The sequence below is a fragment of the Bombus flavifrons genome, chromosome 11 (assembly GCF_040668555.2).
Source record: "Bombus flavifrons isolate JBK064 chromosome 11, iyBomFlav1_principal, whole genome shotgun sequence".
Taxonomy (NCBI): Eukaryota; Metazoa; Arthropoda; class Insecta; order Hymenoptera; family Apidae; genus Bombus; species Bombus flavifrons.
The window spans coordinates 8,035,232-8,061,592 of NC_138452.1; the positions used below are offsets into that span (position 1 = coordinate 8,035,232).

General features: G+C 34.1%; 2 protein-coding genes and 1 long non-coding RNA gene across 3 annotated transcripts in view; 1 reads left to right on the forward strand and 2 right to left on the reverse strand.

Annotated features, from left to right (window-relative positions):
- LOC138184800 (putative fatty acyl-CoA reductase CG5065) overlaps positions 1 to 26,361 on the reverse strand; it is a 45,825-nt gene that overhangs the window by 11,971 nt on the left and 7,493 nt on the right. The window lies entirely within an intron of this gene.
- On the reverse strand, positions 521 to 25,792 carry LOC138184930 (uncharacterized). Its single transcript, XR_011174454.1, has 2 exons — positions 25,652 to 25,792; positions 521 to 1,399 (listed from the first exon to the last, which is right to left on the reverse strand). It is a non-coding gene; the product is annotated as an uncharacterized LOC138184930 (long non-coding RNA).
- LOC138184929 (uncharacterized) lies at positions 12,068 to 25,019 on the forward strand. The gene is made up of 4 exons (XM_069123412.1): positions 12,068 to 12,446; positions 15,952 to 16,074; positions 21,984 to 22,113; positions 23,552 to 25,019. Exons 1-4 carry the CDS (start codon positions 12,343 to 12,345, stop codon positions 23,600 to 23,602), a joined length of 408 nt encoding a protein of 135 aa, XP_068979513.1. The 5' UTR covers positions 12,068 to 12,342; the 3' UTR covers positions 23,603 to 25,019.

The window sequence follows — 26,361 nt, forward strand, 5'->3', positions numbered from 1 at the left end:
AAAGAAGAATGAACAATCAGACGAGAATTATGTTTTTTACGTAATAAATTTCTTGGTATTTTGATTCAGTCGAGATTGCACGATTATCAAAATCACGTACGCGACATATTTAATTTTGAATACTTGGATAGTTAATAAACACTTAAGCACATAAATTCTTGTTACGACATCGTGGTGTAACTAAACGTAATAGATCACATAATATGTAAAACGATAAGGATCATCACATGTTACGTATCATTGAAATGGAAGAACGTGTGTATTTCACACGTCACTAATTACGTATGTGTAACAGTTCGCTAGTTACGTGTAATTTTCGCATACACTTTACATTACAAGTTACTGTTAAGTAGACAACCGATTCTTTAATCATTCATTTTTGTCATTGGTAATATTTGCATTTTGCATACGAATGACGTTCTATCATTTTTTATTATTTTACAATTACCTACGCAGAAGATGAAGAATAGATGAGAAATGTAATCAGAGATCTTTAATGTACCATGTCAATTACTCTTGCAAGATTAATCGATTATCCTTGGAGAATTATACAAATGAGTCTTATTTAGAATTATTTGTTGGTTACAAGCGTTATATGAAATCTATGTTGACGAGATGTTCCATTTTACTATATTCCTTCGATAAATCGAAAAAACAACAAGCGTTGCAGCTATTATTGTAAATATTAAACATAGCGATATACATGGACCTATTTACCATTTTATCTGCAACGCTGGGGGTTATTCTATTTAATCAAATAAACATGCACTCCGACTTCTTTGTATCATTTGTGTGATAATTCAGTTATGATAACGTCGGTGTAAATAAATAAACAATAGAGTCTAGATGATAAATCTCGCTCTATTTGCAAATTTGCACGCTTTTCCTTTTATTTTGTCATTTTCTTCTCTCGCGGTGGCAACATAAATGGTTACTTTCAATTTCTTCTTCAACGACATCGTAACTGTTCTGTCATTTAGATTTTTGTGCATTAACAGGAAATTTGAAGATATTGCGATTATGTTTTCGGTATGTTGTTTTTCGCCTATTATGTGTCGTAAAAGGAGTTATTATAATAAAAGTTGCGGTGTAAAGGTAATCGTGCTATTATGTACGATTTCGCAAAAATTTATACGTTTATGGATTTACCAAGTTAAATAAACGAGTGTGCAGAATTTTCTTTTTTTATGAGAAACTTTATTGCTCCTTCCTACTCATCTTTTTATTACTATTGTTCGTTAGAATCGAATGTCTCTACGACTTTCATTTTTGTGATCTCTGTAAATGATTCATAAGCCTGAGATCGCCGAGTAGTTTTAGAGCAGAATTCGTTGATAATAAAAAGTATCTGATATACAGTATAGTCTAAAAATCAGTCCCGCAAGTTCTCACGCACTTCCTACAATCGGACAACGAAATGTTTTGAACAATAGTTGATCAGCTTTTAACCAGTTACATATTTTTTAATATAATTTTTTAATATAATTAATTTCTTTTTATTTTATTTGAATTTTATTCAACGTGTCGTCGATGACATTTACTGACAACCGCTAGAATGGATCGATGTATGTGTATTATTAACAGGACGTGAGTGAATCAGGCTGCTAAGTACAACATAGAAAAATACATTAAAGCTCGACATGTGACAAGATACTCTCTATCTTTATATACAAGATATTTCAGTAGTAGTGCCCTATATTCTAGCAGAATATTAATTATTATATATAACAATATTTGTATATCAATCGCTGTTTTAGCACCAATCAGAAATATGTATCTCCCATTCTTCGAACATTCTTACCTTATTCACTAATAATCTTAGAAAGCGCATGTGTCTTTAAACACTCAATAAAAAAAAAAAAAAATTCGTGTGTATTATCACTAAAACATATTTATATTGTCGTGTAAGCCGCAATTCTCAGATACTTTACTTCAAACACTTCACACACTTTAATCGTTTAATACCTTTAATCCATCGCTTCTTAATCTCAATGAATTATAGCTTTTGACAACAATCTCTTCCAATCTCGTTACGCAATTTAATATCGCTCTCGTATATCATTCAACACAGCTGTCATTATCAAGCGCAATCTGATGCAATTTATTTAGTTATTTTACTCAATTTTTTACATCATTGCAACATACCCATCTCGTTACGTCAGAATATCTTTAAGTATTTTTATACTGCTCAGAAACAATCCAACATTTTCAAACATTTTATCAGTTTGAAAATTGCCAATTTGGTCTATCACACCTATTAGCAACACCTGTTACATACTGAAAATGGCCATTCTGCTTTACAGGATGGCGAGAGGAAGAATCTGGGACCATTAAGATTGCAATTAAAGATTAAATTAAAAAATAGTATTAAAAAATGTTCGTCAACACAACGAAATGATTAAAAATACACCATGATGGATACTTGTCTGAACGCACAATATTATATCTATATAATAATGTTTTTCACATTACAACGTCAGTTTCTGAGTAAGATCGGTAGCTTCCACGTCATATGACGCCAAAGTAGTCACGTATGCCGAGAAATAACACGCTGTTGTTTGTTGATACGACGTGTTAACGAGCCTACGTATTCTTATACGTCGATACTGCTAAAACTGTGACGCCTTCGTGCGTGCAGCGTGTCACTATGGCGGTTCTTTCTGTTTCACGAGGATTGTATGTTCGTGAATTTGCAGAAAACGGGAAAACACGAAAGTAAAAATAGGCTGGTTATTTTGATACAAAATAAGGGTAAAAGGTCCAGATTTTATTTTCTATTAGAGATCACTGTGAAGCGAATATGTAAATATTATCCAAAGATATAAATTCGTAAAGTCGAGTTTTAGTTCAAACATTATAATTCTTCCTCTTGTATTTTTGTTTTTTTTAATTACATCGTTTCTTATACACATTGTAGGAAGTAGTTGGTCGTTTCGTCGCGAGCTATCAATCGATATTTTGCACTGTAATTTTTCGATGGCTTTGATTGAACCGTCGATTTTAACGTTTGAGTTTGTGTTCCATTTAGCAGTCAATTTTCCAACGAGGATACCACGTGCGCCAATAACAGGCCATCAACATTTTCGAATTCCTTCACAGAGCACGCCTACGAACATTTTCATATCGAACAGTGGCGAGTTCCAATACGATGTTTCACATCTTTTATTAAAATTTTCTAGGAATTCAGGAACTTCAAATGTAGTTTTCATTCAAGGTATCGAATCTTATTGTTTCATATTTTTTATTTGCGTCTAGAAAGACGTCAATCGAGGAGGAATTCTCTTGTAGAATGTTAATCAATGTCCAAATACAGAACAGATATTTTAACAATTTGTTCTGAAACAATTGCATTCGAATCGTACAAATTTGAATTCAGAAATGGATTAATGTCGTTTGAAATTTCCATTTCAATGAACAGCGTCATATCATTGAAGCGATCTGGAATCACTTGACAGAGGCATGATAGGAAAAAATAACGCTACGAATTTCGAACTGAAGTGCCGTCCGACTTTTATCTAAGTCGAATGAATAACGATTGCATATTTCCCAGTTACGTCTAGTATGCGTCTAATGAAATATTTCTAATTATAAATCAATCGTTAGATAATAGGTATTATAATTTGATGAAGATTGGTGGTGTACCAAAGATCAAAGAGACTAGTCCAGATATAGTTGGAACTGAATTATTTTGGACAGTGAATAATTTGAAGCAAAGCAGATATATATATGTGTGTGTGTGTGTATATTTTACGTAATTACTATCTTCTATATTTTTTCTAGTAGCTTATCAATCGACGTTCCCACGGATAACTGACCGAGTCGAATGAGTAAGACGTGACAAGTCTGGATATTGTGTAAGAAATAAGAATTTTTAACCTAAGAAATTTCCATGGTCGTGATTTCCTGAAAAATTCCGATCAATTAGGATTCACCATTCTAAGGAATCATTTGGAGATTGAGCAAAACTCGAAGATTGAAAAATTATGTTCTCTTATTGACGGAATTTTCCAAATTACTTCCCCATTGATCCGAAAGAAATTCAAGTTCCAAATGGATGAGAATCATTTCTTTCGATTTTTGGAAAGTAATGCGAAGATACCACAAAATTTGAAGATTGGAAAATTGTTCCCTTGTGATGAGAAAAATTCAATAGGATCTTCCAGAGTCAATGACAAGATAGGAGAAAAAGATCGTATATGGTTGAAATGTTGCACTGAAAGGGAAACTACGTTGACTATTTCAACGTTGTAAAGTCGATTGGAAACTTTTAAATGGGATAACTTCGCATTCCGGATAAGTGTCGGTCGACGAGCATAACTTTTCCGAGGTATTCCTCCTGTAAAATTCCAATGTACGAGACACTAGCCGCTACTATCGTTTTCAGTATGTTAGTCGTGACATCTGTCTAATACGAAACTTGAACAATAATTATAATATGACGATTTTATTTCAACAATTTCCGGAAGTACTCGAGAAATGAAGATATACCGCATAAGAAAAATGTGGATAACATAAATTGCCTCAGTGAAACGCTTGTACGTCATCATAGTAGCATGAATGATATTGATATGAAATTTTATTATCTATCAAGTATAAAGATTGTCCTAAGATGATTGAATTAGAAGATAAAGTTAAGACTTCTACCAAATGATTAAATTTTTGAATAAGTACTATCTTGTATGGAATACCAAAGAAAATTAAGGAGAAACACACTAAATTTGTTAATAAAATATATTTCTTTCAAGAAGTTGGATCTTAATTGAAATGTTCAACTGTATCTGTCTCATTTGTTGAATATAGTATAATCTCATTATTACCACTATGTAAAACAATCCTCTATCTAAAGTCCATTTATCTAATTAGATATGGAAGTATAAATTTGCCTAAATTTATTCTAGTGATGACGTTAGAAACATTGTTGCTCAGCATTCATCACAGAATACCTACAATTATTTATACTTTTGTATTAAAAAGACATGTGCACAAAAATATTGTCTTTTGGAAAATTAAACGCCAATCACGTATATAAGCAGATAATAAAATTAAGGAATTCCCTAATGGCGATTAACTTACTTCATAAATGTTCACTTAACAATCATCGACAATAGATTTCTTCTGGCAAGAATTACGATGTGCATGATTCATTGAATACAATGGACAAATGAAATTTCCAAACGCAGCCAAACTTATCTCGAATCTATCAGATATTCCTGATATAGGCAACGAATAATGATAGCCAACGTATTAAACATCTGTGACAGGAAATAAACAAGTAATAACGTAGAATCTTGAAAAATAAGAAAAATAAAGTACGTGTACCAATTGCTTACTTGATTATCACCGATAAAATGTATTATCATTATTGGTGACTAATCCCACTTCAAATTTCGAACGATTATCGATACTATAATCGTGGCGCCCGCTTAGAATCGTCGGAAAACCGTTGAACGAGAAACGGATGGTCGCTTATCGTGCACGTCGTATGTATGTAGAATACGAGTGCAGCAACAGGTAAATAACGGTGTCGATTTATCGTAAACTATCCTATATCTCATTAATCACATAATCGGCTGGTCACGATTCCATCGAAGGCAAACCGGTGATTTCCACTCTTGTCACGAGGTCTTTTACGTCACTGATCATAGAGGAGAAACGACCAGCAGGATAGTCTGGGAGTTTCGCGTTATAAGCTTTGCTGACGTTGTTAGTCATCGGGAAATCCGGGTAGATCGTTTGAGACGCCTTAGGGAAGGTTGAATATGAAACAGGAACTTTGGAGGCGGTTTCGTTTCTCACGAATTACCAATCTCTCTGAACAGATATACTACTGTACATAAGTATATTTAAACATCCCAAGTAATTCGATCAAACGTGATATTCTCCGTTATATTTTCAACATTATGGTAGAAGAATGTTTCTCTGCGATTTAAGTCTTTTATACCTTGCCTTTCTTTTTGTAACTGGGATTAAATGCTTCACTGAATTTAAATCGAAACGAGGAACATGCCTGGATCATTCATGTGCATTTGTATAACTCGGTTCCATGCGTGTCTATGATGAATGACTGACATTCCAGAAAATTTATGAACTGTTAGAACATAGCTGGAAATGCATATTTAAAGCGCTCTAAGATTCTAACATTGAATATGCAGTCAGTTCATTCATCTCTACGGGTCCAATGTTTGGCAATCTGTTGAGAAGTTTTATCATAATTATCTGTATAGTTATTATCTGTATTACTTTCGTGCTGACTAATTTTTTTAGAAGATCGATAAAATAGTAAAGAGATATGGATAACAGGAAGAGAATTAATATTTCTCTAAGAAAGAATAAATAATTTAAAGAATGTTTTCCTTTTTTCCCCGTTTTTTCCGATTTTTCGACTGACGAAAATATTAACAAGGCAATTAAATTGCAAAGAATTTCGTTAATTATTTCTACGCAATTCGTGTAACGTTATTAAAAATGAAATATTATTCAAGATATTTGTATCTATGTTGCATCGTGATTATTTTTATTTCATATAGGAAATCATTAAGCGTGAGCCGTCGTTTAAACTATCGAAGCGTAACAGTGTCGCGAAATGTTAACATAGATCATAGTAATCGACGAAATTAACGGTTCTCGATGCTAAAAGTGAAGCAGATAACGCGTGCGAGGAATTTCAAGTACATCGCTGGCTAGGAAAGCCATTGCACAAGACTTTCATCCGATTTCTAGTTCTTACGGAGCCGGTTGAAACGTTATAAGCTTAACCATCGAACGTCGAACTTCGAGCAACTCCTCTCGTTCAAGTGAATTTCGTTCGTAATGGTATAAAACCATTTTGCAAAAGAAACGCGTTAGTATCGTTAGTTCGTGCCCTCGTACGGTTGCATTAAGTATAACATGGCCATTTTCGACCCATTATAATCTCGTTTTTAGAAAACAAAATATACTAAGATATACCTTCAAAATATACTATCATTCGAGCACGTAAACTTTATTTGTAGTAATTTGATTTTTGAAGAATTTTATGGTAATTTGAATTATTACGTTTTTGGGATTTTCTATAGTTTTAATTTAATGGTTTAATAAATATGAGATACGGTCTGTCCAAAATAATTCAATGAAGGGCTCGGTGAATAAAATATAAACGTAAAACGTTAATCTTTTTTTAAGAAATAAATTAATGAAGAAACACTATGCATATAGTTAAAATTTTGTATTCATAAATGTCCGGAGGCGCACAAATGTTTCTGTTACAATTTAACTTTTAGTTCTATCTGTAGTTTAATTAAATACACAAGTTCATCACTTTTAAATATTCCTTCAGGGTAATTACGTAATAATGAAAACGATGATTACAGATACAGTTAGCTTTCAATAAACTAGAAGAGAAACGTATATCTTAAGAAAATTGATCTGATGCACTGGAGTCTAAGTATATTTTTCCCATCTTCCAAGAGCATTTGCATTTATCGGAATATGGTATTCGAAGAGCATGGAAGAAACCATTATAAGCAATTAGTTAATCTCGAAGACCTTGTGAAAGATAAAACCGAACAACGATTATGAAAAAACTTTATCCCTTATATACATTTCAGAGGATTACTCAATATTTTATCAAGTTACGTGAAAAACGTATGTGAGTTTAGCTACCTAGTTTGAAGAGTAATGTACTCAATCAAACGTTTACACGTTGTAGATATTGAAGAAAACATTCAGATTTTAGAACTTCACTATGTACGCAATCGAGAATGAATCACGTCTATGTAATAGCAATGACAATAACTTGCTTCCAATAATTTGGGAAATTTTCTCAAGTTTTTCTCAATGACGTAAAAGCTTGGGCCCATTCCATCATTCTAAGTTCATTGAATTGTCTTTAGTCATTCATAATTGATAGTTTTACTAAAAGAACAAAAGGAAAGAATATAGCCGAATGCAGAGCATGAAACACAAATTTTTTAAAGCTATTTCAACCCTCCATCATACGATGGAACTTCAAAATCATATATGTGTGCGAGTTTGATGCCATATCAATATGTTAACAATTTTATTTCTTTGCTTAAGATTGTACTGTTGAAATTGCTTTATGTAAATACTCGTAGATTATTTGATACCGATATAATAATTAAATACAAGACTACAGTGATAAGTAACTAATAATATAAGATATTAAAGATATAAATACACGAGTATGTTATGTTGTTAAAAAAATGGAGTGTAAATTACAACAAGGCAAGTGACAAACTTACATACTAACATACAGTGTATGTTAGAGTTAAGTGTTTAATTACAAATTAAGCTTAGAATATCGCAATAGGTGATACAAATTGATATCTTTGAAAAATGAAGAAGATTTTTCGCAATGTTTTTTAATGATTTAGACGCGTCTGAATATCGTTTGAAAAAGCAAATTTAATTTATAATTGATTAAAATAATTAAATAAATATCATTTTTAATTATACGATGCATTTATATAATACAAAAGCATTGTTCATGGCAGATTCGAAACAATGCAGACGATTTAAGTCCTTTAACACGATTGACGAAATCGCTAAGAGTTTTCGAGATCTCAAACGATTTTCCAAATTGCCAAAATTATTATCGTTCTCTCTCTTAGCTGAAATCCGGCACTGAAGTATTCCTATAATTATTGCAGTGCGTTCCAAAACCAGATATCGTTTCCAGAAATAATTGGGTAAAAGGTTACACTGTTTATCGGATACACAGAAATCTCTCGGAAGGATTCATGGGGAAACACCATATTTACCATGGATTTCTCGAAAATGGAGGGAAAAAATACAGCAGAAACGCAGATGCCTGTAAGAACCACTGAAAATGCACGACGCCTCCAAGTTCGTGGCAGAAAGGTCATCTGGCAAGGAACAATGCCTTCTTTTTCCCAAAAATAATCTACCTTAAGAATATATCGTCGATTACAAGGCTGGACGATTCTGCATTCGCATCTGTGCGTTCTGGTTGCCCATTCTACTCGCTTTTCATTCGGCACGCAATATGAAACGTTATCATGAGAAATGTAATCAAAGGAAATGAAGATATGAAGAAATGAAGAAGACAGTGGAATACAAAAATAAAAGAGCAACGAAATAAAAAAGGAAACAAAAAGAAGAGAAATAGAAAAATAACGGGATTATATGATAAGGAGTAATAGACCAATAAAAGAGTAAAAAGTAAAAATAAGAGTACAGGGAAAGTATATATATATAAAAATAACGAAACCGACAAACAAAAACTCAGCTGGACGGATAGCGGGTGGATCAATAAATATGTACATCGAATACCTGATTAACGAACAGTGATTCCCCTAGTTCGTAAGAATTATTCTCGCAGCGTTTACGTTACTCGATCGTTGAATATACGGAAAACGATTCCGAGAAACGAACGGATCTGGTGCAACGTGGTTGCGATTTATGGAGCATAGAACGTCACCACGGAATCTCCGTGACTCGCTGCTTTAAGCCTGATAGAGTGGTGCTCCTAATGCGAAACAGTTTAGCTCGCGACTGAAGTAGAAAAATATCTCGGTTGCATTGAAGGTTGCTATATATTACGCGTGATTATATTTATAAATAGAAATTTATGGATTTATGAGAAATTTATGAAAATATGACGAATAAAATATCTAGATGTTTAGAAAATAATGTTTAGTCTAGAAATTTATGAAAATAATGATTTAGACAGATGCTCTTAGTTATTACTTGTGAAATTTTGGACCTGAGTCTTTAGAAACTTAATATTTCAATATCGAGGAATTACTTTGTCACATTATGTTAGGACATTGTCTTGAACATAAAAAAATATTGAGACAGCTGAATGTTGACAATTAGAAAACGCTGTTTTAAGCAAATGAGTCGGAACTAAACATAATAACAACTATGATTGCATCATTCTTACGTTCAATGGAAAAATATGAAAAATGAGTTAGTTAACAGACGAGCAACGACAATATATCTCAATTCCGCATTCCAATTCTATGTATCATAAATAATATAATGACGAAATGTGGTTGTTCCAGACGAATTTATAAATCATTCACGAGATTCTTCATCTGAGACACAATGCATTTACGCTGAAAAATACAGCAATTGTATTACGTATGACACGTAATTATACTTTTTTCCCGAAGAAATTTTATCAGGGTTCTGTTGTACAATAGTTTACCAACCAATAATACTAATAAATTAACAAGTTATAAATTACAGGCTATAAGCTTCCTTCCCATAATTTTGCAATTTTATATTAGATAGGATAATCAATTAGTTTATAATTCGGAGAAATTTGCAATTTCGTTTACAACGAAAGAATAATATATTTTGTATGACAAAATATTATTATGCGCACCATAGTCGGTGAAATTTAATATATACAAAAATTTGTATATATTAAATTCTCCAACATTATACATAAATTAAAGAAAGAAAAGAAACTGAACAGAGATCTTATAATACTGTAGAAATAAGATTGTGTGCATACTATTTTATGTTATTCAAACTCCTGAAGCATTAAATATTGGTTTCATAAAAAATTGTATGTGACAAATGATATTCGTTCAATTCGAACATAATCAAGTCTGTAACTATTATATCATTTCCTGAACGCGATTAATACACGGCCAAGAACATGTTAAGAGGCGTATCTTCCCGTAAGATAAGTGGACACCGAATCATCGAGCCATCTGGCACGTTGACGTCTGATATTATGAAATCCCTTTCACCTTACTTTTTCGTAGACTATCCTAGATTCAGAGACAATCAATCTACATTTGCAAGGAGTCATTCAGAACACCTACGTTTCTCTTTCTTCGAATTTCCAAGACGTAACTCTTGGACGTCATGGTGAGTTTCAAACTCTCACCTTTTACATCCCGAGTAGATTATTTCGTCAGTTTTAGCAATTTTCTAAGACTCCAACTAACAATAAGTTTGATCTAAAATAAGTCTCTTTGATGATTCATCACGACTAATTCGTTCAACGAAACCTTAAACCAGTCCCATTTTGCTGTAATGAGAAGCTTCACTTGAATTTATATTTAATATCGTCGACTTTTTGGTTTACGTAGAAATCGTAGAAAATTTGTTGTACGAAACTGTCAGGAGATCTCTACTGTGAACGGCCCTGTTGCATTCATCAAGAAAATAGAGCTGAAGAAGCTTTATAGGCTTGATAGATTGATATTCTGTTTCTATGATACCTAAATTTCTTCGTAAAATTCCTAGAAACCTCAAGTAGACCGGAAACCAGACTATCACAGCGCAATATCGAAAGAAAATCGAACAGCATGATCTTAACATTCTAAGGATTTAAAAAACTCATCGTAAACAATCATCCCTGAAAATTCCATGAAACTTCCCAAAATTCTCAGCGGAATTTTAAAAAATCTCAAGTGGGAACAGATCGACCAAAACCGATCACGGTGTGATGAAAGCCGAATGAAACCAAAATTAAACAGTCCAACCTCAAAGCTCGATACTGTGTTCCGCTCTAGAGATTTAAAAAATGCATCGAGGCTAATCACGCTCCCCGAAAAAGTTCTATAGAATGTTCCAAAAGACTGTGCAAAATCTCAAGGAGAAATAGCAGGATCGAACCGAGCACGGCATGACGAAATCAGAATGTAAGCCGAATGAAACGAAAATCGGGCAATCCAACCTCCTCCACGCACGTATGACACTCTAATGATCTAAGAAACGCATCGTTCCCGGAAAAATTTCGAGCAGATTTGGTCACGTCACGTGGTTGCACCGTGACCGAGCGAGCATCCCGCGTGATTGGTGGATACGCGAATCCGACGAAAGGTGGAAGTCAAGCCTCTCTTGATTATCATCTCGTATCTTTTTCTTTCTCGCTCGGTGAACGACGATAAGACCGAGACAGAAGGATGAAAAGGTGGATCCAGGGAAAAGGGTCGCAGTCCCTCGCGGAAAGAAACGCGAGGGAGGATTCGGATCGAGTGGGGTATAGGCTACGAGCTGAGTGGAGGGGGCGCAGCCGGCACTCTCCTTCGAGTATATATGCTGGAAGCGGACGAAGCTACGCTACAGTTCACCAAGAGACAAAAGCGACAAGAATAGGGTCAGATATTGGTAGAAAGAAAAAAATCGCGATCACGATAAATTGCCGAGAGTTACGTGGCGATTAAACAGTTGTTAACCGTTGTTCGAGACAAGTTCGATTCTGTGGACCGGTTGAAGAAACAGAAGTGCGAGGAGACACTGTGCAAGAAGAATCGTGTCAAACCATCGAGTCGTTGAGGAATATTTCCGATTCTTCGGCTACGTTTCGTTCCTTGTTTAATTATTTTTCATTTTCGTCCTCGTTGAAAGATACAAATAATGGCAGCGAATACAAGTCTGCTTGTCACGTTGATGGTGTTGTGTGTCCTAAACGTGATTCTGATGCCAGGAACGACGCACGCCAGGCCACCCTCTCTGCTCAGGTAAGAGTCAGAACTTTGTGAGAAAAGTTTCGCGTGCGGATTTCTCTGCTGGTTTCGTGTGTTTCTCTTCTGGAACGGTTCTAGAACGTGGAATCGCAGATGTATCGGACAACTTAGATATGGGGATTTTGTTAACTTTAGGCAGACTTCCTTTACATTTTTTGAAAAACCGATTAGTCTTTAAATCTCTTCGTGCGAAAGTATCTCCGTATGTTGAAAGCGAATTTTTAGACGTTTGTTTTTTTTTTTTGGATATCCAAAAGGGACTGTTGGAACGACATTTCTCTATTTCTTGACGTACAGGTATTTTAATAAGCAATGTCACGAAGATGAAATATTACAAGCGATGAAAATTTCGTCGTATACACACAAAGCTAGCAGCAGAAATCTCCTCATTGTCAGTTTCACCACTTTATCCACAAGAATGGAAACCTTCTTCAACTTGTTGCACGCCCACGTGAAACTACAAAAAACCCTCTATAAGCTTATCCAGCTCACGCCTATTCTTCCACTCTATTCATCACTCTGTTCTTCCAATATCCTGAACGAAATCAACGATCATCCACTCAAATTTAACCAAACAAATAACGCAAAATGTAATCTCGAAACTCATCTGATCGTAAATATGCGTTTACCAAAAAGCTTGCCCTCTTTGTTCGAGGAAAAATCCCAGTACGACGTCAAACGAGCTCAACCGATTTTCGATCGCGATTTTTATCTGCCCGATTAATTTTATCGATCTATTTTCGATTGGTTACATTTGTCGTATCTGATATCCACCTGAAATCGCGTTACATATCGACCAATTCCTCAGAGCTTGGCAAAAGGGAAATCTTCGATGGTTGAAGGATAAATCGACGGATCTTCATTATGGCCATGTTCTTTCCTTTTTGTTTCCTCTTTTCCCTGTAATGCCTGCCTTCCTCTATGCAACTCCCATGCACAACGATAACGCCGTCAGAAGATAACGAGAGCTTTGTTTCACGTGTGTACGGAGATTAGCATATCGATTAAGGAGGCAAAATTGACGACGATCGACAAACGCGATATTACATTCCCTCGCAGCTTGCAATATCACCAACCACGCGCCATTTTTTCTTCTTTTTACGCGTTCGTCGCCAATATGAATTCCGTGTTATCGCATTGACAGCCTCGGGTATCGGGAAATAATAGGAAACGAACGGTTTTAAGTCGAACGATTTAGTGGGGAAGTTACCTCTGTTATCTTGCTGGGAAAACGCGTGGGAATGGGACGTGAACCTCGTGAATTTTTTGTTAGAAGCTACTCTTCGCTGAGTTACTTAGTACTTTTGATACATCTCCATTGAGATCTTATTATTAAGAACTGGGTGCAAAAAATATTTTGTTTCAGAACTAAAGATAGCAGAGTTTGAGAAAAATTATTTTCGTTTGGAGAATCTGCTAAAAATGTAATTATTTCGAATGGTCTTTAGAATCAGAAGCAAAGATGGTAAATTATTTGGAAATTGTTAGCACACTATGTGTATCGATTATTCTCGTTATTTTTCATTCACATAAAATGTTAAATTTCACAGCTAAAGCTAAAGAAAATTATTTTTGTCAGTGTTCAATAAGAATTTCACTGTTTGCGGTACTCTTTATAATAAAATTTAATAACATTGAAATTTTCGTAATTATTAAAGGAACTTTAACAATAATTGAACTTTCAAAAATTCTCGATATACCTTTAAACGAACATAATTTCTCTGCTTTCCGTCTATACTTATCGTATCTTTACCATATAACGAAGTTAATATAAAAACTATTGATAAACTATTCTCGTCCAATCCAATTTCTACAAACTTCTACAAAAGAAAAATTATTTTGAACGGACTCTCAAATTTGGAAATTTTCCGATCATTTGTCTTTCTTAATTTTGGGTCGCATTAATCTCATTAATTCTTGAATCAAATCACGCGCGTGAATACCACAGGCAAGTGATTAAATATTGATGGCAGATGAGAAAAACAAGGATACAGAAACGAGGGTGAACGTAAAATTTTCAAGGAAACTACATGATCGCCCCGTGAATACTGAATTCGCAACAGATTGCAAAGAAAAGAGGTGGCCGAGGGACAACGACCTGCTAACCAATTAAGATAGTTTCTACGGAGCTGCAGTACAGTTACAGTTGATCTTGCGAGAGTGATTTGCGACACTGATTTCACAGCTCTTCGCGTGAAAGTTTGCTTACTGATGTAATTACGGTCTTCGCATGCTGCAAGTCACGGTTGCGTGTTTCAACTGGCTGATTCGCTAAACAAGGCGCAACAATAGTTTCAACTGCTGTTTCAACTTCTCTGTTTTTTAATTTAAATATCTGTCGTTGTAAAGAAAAAAAAAAGAAAAGGAATGAAAGATACAAAAGGAAAGAAAATAGATAATTTGAAATATTATATACTACTGACATTTTTATCATACAGCGCCCAGTGAGTGTAATTCAATGCAACAAGTTGCAACAGTCATTTCGAAGCTTTATTTCATTTTTCCTCTTTTTCTTTTTTTTTGATAATAGCTTCAATAAAGAGAAGAGAAAAAAGACAGAGAGAGAGAGAGAGAGAGAGAGAGAGAGAGAGAGAGACAAAGAAATGGAGAGGAAGTAAATAATTTGAAACAAGTTGTAAAGATTCTTATCGTATTGTGACACTGAGTTGATTTTACACTTCGCACAATTAATCGTATAATACCTGAAATTGAACGGAAACACGAGGTTTCGCGTGATGAGTCAGTATGTAGGTTACGCTACGATACGTGAAAATTATTCAACGAGTTTAATTATAGCAGCTCGTTCTTTGGGGATTGAAGGAATCTTATATCGACTTTTCCCCCTTCTTTTTCCTTGTTTCTATGATACGGAAAATTACTCGTATCTATCCGAACCGTGAGTCGAGTTAATTATAGACACCTGTTCCGGGAATACGTGCATATTTAAGGATATACGGAAGTATTCTTAGGATTTCCCGGTTCTGAAGGCTACCCGAAATAATACCTAACCATCTATTATATTAAATTATCATATGGTTTTTATATGATAATTTCTCTATCTTTCTACTCTAACTTCTTCCTACAATCTTTTCCTACTTTCACTTTCTACCTATACTTTGTATAATTCTACATTGTATCGTATGGTTTATTAATAACCATTTGATTACAAACGAGTGTTCTTATCAATTATTAAATTTATAGAATTCATAGTTAAAAATATGCCCAACGTTCACCAGATAGGAATAAAATAATGTTCCTATTTCTACGACAGACTATCGATAAATTCGATCTTTATAGAAAGATTATAGAAAGTCAAAAATACACACTTCACTTTGATCATCGACCGTTTTTCTCCTTGTATCATCATCATCGGTGATCTAAATCGTTCAATCAAATTTTTTAATTTGTCAAACTTATTTGAAATTTCCCTTTGTCACGTCAATAAATTATAAGTAATTGTAATATAATTAATAATAGTCATTCCTCGTTTGTTTTGTAGTCGTCAGAGACGTGTATCGGATCAAAGACTCGCTGAAATAGAGACACTTCTGGGGTTGGAAAATGTGAGGGGAAAAGTAGTGACGGTTCCAGTTGCATTCGGCGTGTTGGATCCAGATAAGATGTAAGTAATTACTTTAATAGCCTGTAATTATTTAAACTCGCCTTTTATCTCTGCTGATTTATTCTTATCAAGCCAAAGTTACTAATAATAACATTCTTTCCTATTACGTCTGCAAAACGACTAGATAAGCAAAGAGTCGCTCATCTCTGTTCCAAAATTCGAACGCTATCTAGCTTGACTCTTAAATTTCGATCGTTTTTCGTTTCTTCTTCTTATCTTGTATTATAAATTTTAATTTCGTCTTTACCGTTTTGATAGAAAGAAAGTAAATTTGTATATTGAAAATAAAAAGATCAAGGAAATCGTATCTATAGGTCAGTACGATTGAAAAGTTCAACGAAAAAATAACAAAAATACAGCTTTTTTCTAGGGAACGATTTATAAGATGCTACTATTCTTTTAGAGAATCTCGTCGTTAATTTTCCAATTCTTTACGAGTACGTTTAATAATGTATTTTAATATTTATGAACGTACTGAGTTTTCTATTAAAGTTTAGCACGATCAACGATTCTATTCTAAAATTAAAGATTCATTCACAAGTCACTTGTATCAAATTTTCTCCGAGCTGCTCGATAATAATCGTGAAACTCCGAGATAATGTATCAGGTCATTTTATAAGTTCAACAAAACAAGCAAGAAGAAATGAAGTTGAGGTTCGGTGTTTCAATCGGCAATGCATTCGCTATTATTTTAAAGAATATCCCTGCCATTTTCAATTCTTCAATTTCACCTTGCAAATCATAATTTCAATATCAGAAGTAACTTCTGAATTCCATTTTCAAGATTACAATTTAAATGTAAGAAGTGTCGCAATTTACATGTAGGGAGTTATAATTTCGTCTTCGAAATTAAAATTTGAGTATGAGTAATCAAAATTAACGATTTATCGTGCGATTGGTCGCAGTTGATCGATATAAAAGTCCATTATCAAACATCGAATTTTGTTTAGTTCGTTCAAGAATCCTTCGCTCACCGTGAGAATTAGATCATATCATATATATATATATATCACAAACGAGTCATTCTAAAATTTGGTTTATGTGAACGATAACCTCGAAGGGAAAGAACCACGACTCGATTTTACATAACGATCGCCATTCGAGTTCAACGTGATCGTTAACCACGAGATACGAAAAGAATCTTTCATTTTATCATCAAGTGACAATACCATGAATCACGAACTCTTTTCCATCTCTCCTCCGCTTCCCCTTCCTCCTCCTCCTCCCTAAAAACAAAGAGAAAAAAGAAACAGTGACTATGATTACGAATGAATCGTACGACGCGAAACGAATGAATTTTGCTAATTCTTCGAGCAGAAGGAAGACAGAACCGCCCCTGTTGTATCATCGTCTACACAGGCGTGCCAAAAATATCAATCTATTTAAAAAAAAAAAGGAGAAGAATACGAAAAAAGTAAAGAAGAAATAACTATTCTGGTGGTGCAACGTGTCTGGCTTTAGGTTCAGGAATCTCCGAGTGGAAAACACGTCGCTTGCCAAGCATCCTTTATTTTCAATCCCTTAGGTACATTTTCACAAATTTTTATGTTCCATTCAAATGCATAAAATATGGTATAAATATAGGGTGTCCGAAAAGGTCGGGATAAAACTTATACTGCGTACTAATAGGGTCTAGTGGGTAAAAGGAAGTTCGTATAAACTCAAAATCGCACGCATAAAATTGTTTTGCCAGTTATAAAAGATAAATCTCTTCTGTTAGAAATATAAGATAAATAAAGATAGATCTCTTCTGTTCCTATCACGATTTTCATGAAACACGGTTTCGCGTGTCTCCATTGTATATAATATAATATAAAGTAACGTAAATTACCGTGAATAAGTAAATTATATTAATTTTAATTTTGACATGAATATTTGTTTCTTTTAATATCTTCGGAAACACAAATGGGATTGTCAATAAGCAATTCCCGCATATTTCACGAAATTTTCATTTCGTCGTCTATTCGATGCAACTACCGAATTGTCGGATAAGTCTTAAACGTTTCTGAGATTACGTTTTTGTTCAGAAACCACAGAAATCCTGCACGGTTAAAATAATGGCACTAGCCGATAGATGGTAGAAGATTAAATAGAATGCGTATTCGGTATAATTGTATTATTACAAACTATTGGAACAAAGCTTATAATTAGTTAGAAGGGATATTCATTCTATAATATTCGTTCAAAAATAAATAGTTGGACTACAAACTTAAAGTATTAGCTGGAAACTAACTAAACGGCTAGGGATGCGCTTTTAAATTTTTCCCGATGCGAATTTTCATGTCAAATAATCAATTGATTCGTGAAGGTAAATACGAATGAAAGAAAGAGGAAAAATACGCGGGAAATGTATGGCACGTTCGGCATTGAAATTCAACTTGTTGCTTCGTGTTCGCGTGACGAGGGCGGAAACCACCCTCAAACGAGACCTTCGAACGTGCAGACTGATAAAGGGTTGGGCGAGTCACGTAAGATAAGAAAGAACGGCCTATTAACGTCAAAAGACATGTCGTCAGTAAGTCTTCGGAGGACACTGGTTGTTTCTCGAGACGTTATTAACTTCGCACCACCGTTCTTAAGAAAAATGATTTTCGTTTCGCCGGGTGGTGGTGTGGAGTATTGTGTCGCACGGGATAATAAAAACATACGGACGATTTGATTATTTTATTCGATGTTACTTTTTGTTACTAGTAATGTTGCTATTACCGATGTTACTGACGTTATTACTACATGAAGTGATATTTTCATTCTTTTTTTTTCATAGAATGTGGATTTGATTTTGATAGTTTTGATATTTGATGTTAAATTTTTTTCTAGAAATGTCATATAATATAAATGTACACAGGACGTTGTACGAAAATGTTTCTACTTGCACCATTCGTTTCGGACAGGTGTTGAAAATCGAATACAAAGAAAGCGTTTGTTATCGTTCTAAGAATGGACTCCTCGTTGGTATTTTGCAAGAATAAAGTTCGAAAATAAACGATTGTTAAAAAAAGACCACTGTACGTTAAAAACAGCAACGCAAATATCGAAAGTAATATCGAGAATGAAATGCAAGATGGAACAACAGAGAAAGAATTCGCTTAACGGTTTATTCTTTTCGTGCGTTTTCTTTCGGATTAACCAGCATCTTCTCTTGTATATCAGACATTACTTTCCAAGCAATATCCACAGTCCTATGTAAACGGATACCGTATCAAATTTATGTAAAATTATGTAGCTATGGGGTATTATATTGCACCATACTATAACCTAACCAAGCTCAGGTAGAACAGCTCTGTTCCAGAAGGAGACAGAATAGAATATGACCAAAGAAAAGTTGGGATAATAGATTACTATAATTTTATTGTACAAAGTAGTATCGCAAGAGTGTAAATTGGAACATCTACTTGAGCTTGTTGGAAAAAGTTGAAATGAAAGCAGTAATATTATTCCAGTCAAAAGAAATAATTCTTAAGTAAAAGTAGTATAAACAGTTACCATTGAAAAGTTTTATGTCCGTGTTGTATGTGTTGGATAAAATATTTTGAAACTTCATTAGCACTGTAATGAGACACGAATGCAATGATCGTATTGGTCAACTTTAAAACCAATCTGAAAATGTATATAGAAATTATAAGATATTCATTGAGAAAATATATATTTAATAAAAGATCGGTATAATTAACATGAATAGTCATTTTAAGCATATAAAGACTTGAGATTTACTAATATAATGAATAATTGTCTGTTTAAATATTTGCACTAAGTATCTTATAAATTTGTATATATTTCTTCAAATTTGTTTCAAATTCTAGTTTATTACAGAAGAATCGTGATAGTTGAGCCCGACGAAAATGCTAGTAAAATTTCAAAATGTATCGTCTAACACACATAGTATATTAATAAAAGGTGTCTAAAAGTGGCCAAATACTTCCATGAGTCCGTATATTTGCTCCTATACGTAGGCGGAATAGTACGATCGAAGAGATCCTCGTAAAGGAAGAACGAAGAAAAGCGACGACGGAAAAGGAAACGATAATAGAATGTCTAACCCCGCTCTACCTTACTCCGAATGCCTTCCGAATAAATTCTTATTCAGACGTTAACACGACCGGCTTCAGGGAAATTCGCTTTAAAGTTAAAACGAACAGCTCTTCCCTTTTTACTAATTTCGTAACGTCAACATCCGCACTCTGAACGAATGTGTCCATAGAAATTTCCCTCGTTCTCTTCTACTTGTCATTTCATTTAACATTCGCGTGTAAACGTGAAGAAATACACGAAAAGATAGAAATTTCCAAACAATGGGCCGACCATGCCAAATCTCTTTCCTTCTTTAACGAACGAAATTGAAATTCGAAAAGATCTCTCTACGTCGAAAGATCTTCCTCGCGAAGTGAAAGGAAAAGAGAAAGGATGATAGAACGAAGGAGCAAGTCCTATTGCGTTGGCGTTCGTTCTTCGACTGCAAGCTCATTGCAACGTGAACCAGAGGTTCTAACCGCGTTTATATTCTTAGATCCAGAGAATTCGTGCCGCGCGAATCGAGAGAAATTCGCGATGCAAATTCGATTGGACTCGCGTGTTCCTCGGTTTCGTGACTAGCCAATGGGCTTCTTCTAATCTGGCTCGCCGCGTGTAGAATTATTCATCGTCGAAATTCGTGACGAGAGCCACGGAGAAGCTCGAGTGGTTGAAAGAACGCGGATGAGACGGCTATCACTATTCGGAAATTACATGCTCAGTGCGAATTTAGACGGATTTGGAGAGAATTCAGGAATCTTTCGCTTCTGTTGCTTTACATGCTCTTTCGAGAGCGCTTAAACATTTAGCACCGAATTGTAGTATCGAGATCAATATTTTACAGGTCGATTTTAGGTTCTAGATTCCACGTGTGTTATACATAACACATTTCGGATTGGAAATGTTGCGTGGAATATCTGATTAGACGCAGATCCACGGATATACGTGTATCTATGATCTTTGATATTATTATGCTACAGCAGAATTTCATCTCGCCATTATCATTAGAATTTCGATAGTTGTAGCTTGATGGCTTCCTTTCTTTTTTTCTTCTTTTTTCTTTTTTTATTTTTTTAGTGCTCTATGTATTTACGGAAAATTCAAAGGAGCGAAAATGTGCAAAAGGCGCATGACGCGAGAAAATACACGAGCAAAATAAAGCAGAATAGATGAAACGAATCTGGAATGTAGGTTTCGTTTTGTTAATTACCTTAATAAAAATAAGAATTTACATAAACATCGTGAATGTAGTAATCATCGTTGAAATCTTAACTTTCGCAGACCAGTTTGATGATCGAGCGTTAATTATGTGGTGCTGCGTTATTGCATTTTATTATCGAGGCTTGCATCATTCCCACGACTTATCGAGAGTCCCGGCGATAAGAATAATTCGTAATTCGTATGATGATGAATGATTCTTCACGAATGCATGCTCGACAGTTTATTCCATCAGCACGTGTCACCCTCTTTTTTACTTTCAACCACGTGTGAAACGCGTGATCGAGTGAAATTCCAAGCGCTTATTCTTCGAACAGGAAAAAAGAAAAGGACGAAAAAACGACGGCGAAAAAACGAAATACGAAGCAAGAAGGAGTCGTGTAGAAGAAAGGCGTGAATATTCCGTTCGAACACATGGCGGGAACGTTGAACCGCGCGTAATCTTCCATTGAATCTCAAAAATTTTTTATCGGACGATCATTTTAGTGGGTCATCCGGTTATTACGATCCCCAGCTGATCATTATAATTTCTAATTATAGATACTACTAATCCATACAAATTGAAATTATTAAAGCGAAATTTCCATCAAAATCAATGGAACTTATATCACGTTTTCTTTAGTGCAAATTTTCATTTTGATTATAACATTTTTTTTAATTGCCCGCTCTATTTCTCATTGCAGAGGTCGTAGACGAAGATCCGCCACGAATAACAGACTCGAAACTCTGCAACGTATAATGAAGATTATCGCTAACAGTCCTGACACGCTTAACGAAAACATGCTCGGAGAAAGGATGCTCTCTTTGCCAGTGGTAAGTTCGAAATAATCGAATCTATGATTTAAAACGAAGGAAAAGAAATGATTTTCTATGAACGTTTCTGATTTTCTATAAATCCTACAGATTACGTAGATTACGTATTTTATGCCATTTTATGTTTCCCCAAAGTAAAGGTAATACAGAGTGCGATTCTTGTCATTTAATTATGCGACACTTGTTCAGAATTGGAATAAGAAATATCCTATTTTCGAATAGAAATTCCAATAAATTTCATTTCATTCTAAAATCTTTTCGTTACATTTACGCCTCGAAATGACTAACAGTTTTCATTAGATTATTGAAACATCATGTAACGCTATTTCCACATGGTTATGTAAGTTGCATAGTTCGTGTCATGAGGTAATCTATCGCGTTAGCAACGTAATTTCTATTTTTTCTAGATGGTATAAAATTAGTGATAATTTGCCGCGAAAGAAAAATGAAACGATTCACTGGCACGCGCCTAAGTCTCAGTCATGAAATTTATTGTAAAACGTGCTATGCTCTCGTGATAGATTCATATTCCTTCTTCGTTTCTTCGGCATGTATAATCGTTTTCTTTTAATGTTTGTTTTACCGTCGATTTGCATTTCATGAAATGGTAATCGTTCGTGGTCAAAGAGAAATATTCATAGTCGTGAAATTGATCGTGCCTCAGATTAGAACGTAGTTAACCGGTTTATTAGCTGTCACATAGATAACGTCAAAGTATCGCAATACATTATGAACATCACTGTTTTATTGTCGCCCCAAGCTAATTATGGAAATATACATGCAAGAGAATACTTATGTTTTTTAATCTTTCATTTGTAATAATTGAATTATTGAATCGATGGCATAAGAGTTATACTATTAGTACTATACATGTTATTGATTATCTAGAATTGATTTTAATCCATTAAGAACCATACGATGAAGTGTGCGAAAGTTGTGTAGCGTAATATTATTAAACATTATTGATCAAGGTACAAAAGAATGTATTAGAATGATAGATACCTCCACAGAAGTTCATTACAAATAGAAAGCGCGAAAAGAAGTTCTATAATCGAAAAAAAAAGAAATAGTCTATTCTATCGGTATAACATACTTCGATTTTTTCAAACTTCGTAAAGTCGTAGGATTCGGATAGAACTCAATAAAATCCGATAATCCGAATGAAATAAAACTAGAGATAAAACATGGTCGTTGATGGGTTAATATTCAGAACCATAGTATCAAATAATAGTAACAAGAGTCGTTCCATTTTAAAAATAACGAATCTTTATTTGCAAAGTGTAATTAGGAAAAGAGAGTTTAACGAGTCCCTATTTTTTTAATTATCAAGAATGATATTTCAAACTAACGTCCCTCGAAATATAGAGAGATATTTATAAAATCGCCAAAATTATTGTCTAAGGCCCGAATTAATCAAGAATATTTTTTTGAATTTCAGAAGTTGAAAGAGAGCCGACTAGGCGTCGACGACGAATATTCGTATATATAATTCCATGGCACGAAATCGCGCTAAAACACAGGGCGAACAAGAAGACAGAGTCGAGAGAACGAAAAGCATTCAAGTGTAAAAAATGAAAAATACAAAAAAAAAAAGAGAAAAACCAAGAATCGAAGACGAACATCAAGAAAAATCGCCGAAGGAATAAGAGACGAAGGGAAATTACAAAAAGAAAATATTATATACGATCTCTCGACCCTAAAATCCGCCTGAACAGTATTACGGACCGTCCTCCGTCCGAGCTTAAACTCTTTAAACGAACTTACACTATTAGATCACTAAGTAATTATAACCAAGGAGCAAAGGAAAAAGACAGCAACGATCATACTTGTCTCGATGAAGAAATCGAAGAGAAAATTTCGAAGAATTTCGTGGTTTCCTTCGATTTTTAATTTGTTCCTTAACGCGTGCGTCCACCATGTTTCTTTCATTTATTTTTTATAATTTAGAAACGTAGTAATTTATGATATTTATTTAAGTAGCCTTATTTATTCTTTGTTGACCGTATATTTTGTAGACTGGTTTATTTGAATTTTTCTTTTATTCGTTTCTAAGCGTCTGCAAAGAGTATTCTGTGTTGCGTGCAAGGAAAACGCGTCTATGGTCTCTCTTTTTCTTATTTTTGTTTTATATTTTAGGAATAATCTCTTTTTAAAAATAATTTTGCGTGTATGACAAGATACTGATGAGTGATTTTTGTACGGATGGAGAATGGATAATTACTGGCTTGCTTTCACGATCTCGCGATTTTTAAACGCGCCTTAATCTTAGGTTTCGTTAGATCTTTCGAATGTATACGGTGGATTAACGATCGTGATCTGTAAACCCCGGATATCCAACTTCTGCCTTAGCATTGAAATATGATTTTATAATAATCGAATAGAACTATGGATGATGCGGACCACCGTGGAAAATGTATTAATTAGAAAGATCGATTATTTTCAAACGTGATTCGTTGCGTTCCCATTTCGTATTAAGATGTGATTCATTTTATTTATTGTTTTGTAAAGTTAGTTAATACGAATATTATTGTATTAATTTATTAGCGCACCTCAGAAGGAATAGAAGTAAGAGAAAAGAAGAAATGTAATTAATGTTAACAATATCGTTCGTTAAGGTTAATAGTCTTCTCTCGAAAGCTCTATGTAATTATCTTATATGTGTTCGACACTGTATATTTCCTATATGTTATTTATTTATTTATTTATTTATTTAGTTTACGTCGTACGTAGGAGCCAACAAAGTATTAAAGACAATGTCGTGATAGTATCGCGATTTCGATCGATCAAAATCAAGATCGACACGTTCGAGACAATTTCACCGATCGTTCACTCTTTTATTGACTGTGCGTATTATTTTGTTTATTTAAATAGAATAAAAAGAATAGTAATCAGCTATACAAGAAAAATAGTCTCCTTCAATTTATTCCAGAATCTTCATCCTTCCTCCGAAGTATCACTCCTTTATGTGTATTGTAAAATATCAAAAATTACTATTTCTATTTCACCTTGGTAAATTAATTAAAAATACGCATCTGAGCTCCCTCTGGAGAAACTTTAGGTGAATTATTCTATGCTGTCGGTAAACGAGGTTATTTCGACATTTATTCGAACTATACGTCGAATGATTGTAAATAAATGCAGATTCATTAGTTGTATAATTCTAGAGGAAAATGAAAAATCTGTAGGAAGAAAGATTGGTGGAATTTCTACGAGGAAAGCTTTCACGAACTTCCGTAGATAGTAATAAAAATTAAATACTTCGTAAGTTAATTACCTCGTAATATTAAAATGCCATAGTTTAATTAAACTTTACAATTTAATTAAAGAGAAAAAGTATAAAAAAGCGTCTAACGTAATTAGGAGCCATGTGCAAAACAATAATTCCACAGAAATTGTACATTTCACCGGCTACGCTACTTTGCGACGATTTCAACACGATGCTTATTTAGAAACTAATAACGTTAAATATTTTTGAAATTATTATATATTTGCACGGGGGACTTCGTACGATTAATCTTAATGTTCTAAACTTTATTACCGTGCAGAAGATTATTTAGCTGTACTTGCTTTATTTTGGGAATATTTCCTGTTCCGATGGTCTGACTAAAGATGATTCGTACTACTGGCAGTGGAGCTAGTGGAATAAGTCTATCTGTTCTAAGCAGATCTGATCGGGACCCTTGTTTCTCTCAAAAGACCACTTTTGTCAACTTTCTAGAATAAACCAGTAGGTGAAATATTGCTTCAAATAGTAGAAATTAAACTCTGGAAATTCAAATAGTGGGAAGTAAGTTTTGGAATCGTAGTTTTCTTTAAACATAGAAGAATGGAAGGAATTATAGAGGAGGAATTATATAGAAGAAGGAAGATTTATAGTTCTGTTTAATTTCAGTGTACTTTACTAGAAAGAAAAATCGTTACTAGATATCTTACCATTTTCCTCCCATTTTCCATTAAACTTTGTTCAAATTGCCTGAAGTGAATGCATCGGTGAATCTGTTATTTTGCTGGCTTGAAATATTTTTTCAAATTTCGACATTCGTCCTTACTGTTCAAGTCATTTGTCTTCGAATACGTAATTTCCTTAACTTCAGAATTCAGAAAAGATTCAGAATTTAAATACCTACCTACTTAAAGATATAGCTTTATAACTTGTCGGAAGTTACGATCTCAATTACAATCTGACAAAATCTCGCAAACTTTCTAATTAAAAGTCCCAACTATTTCCACAATGCCGATCATTTTATT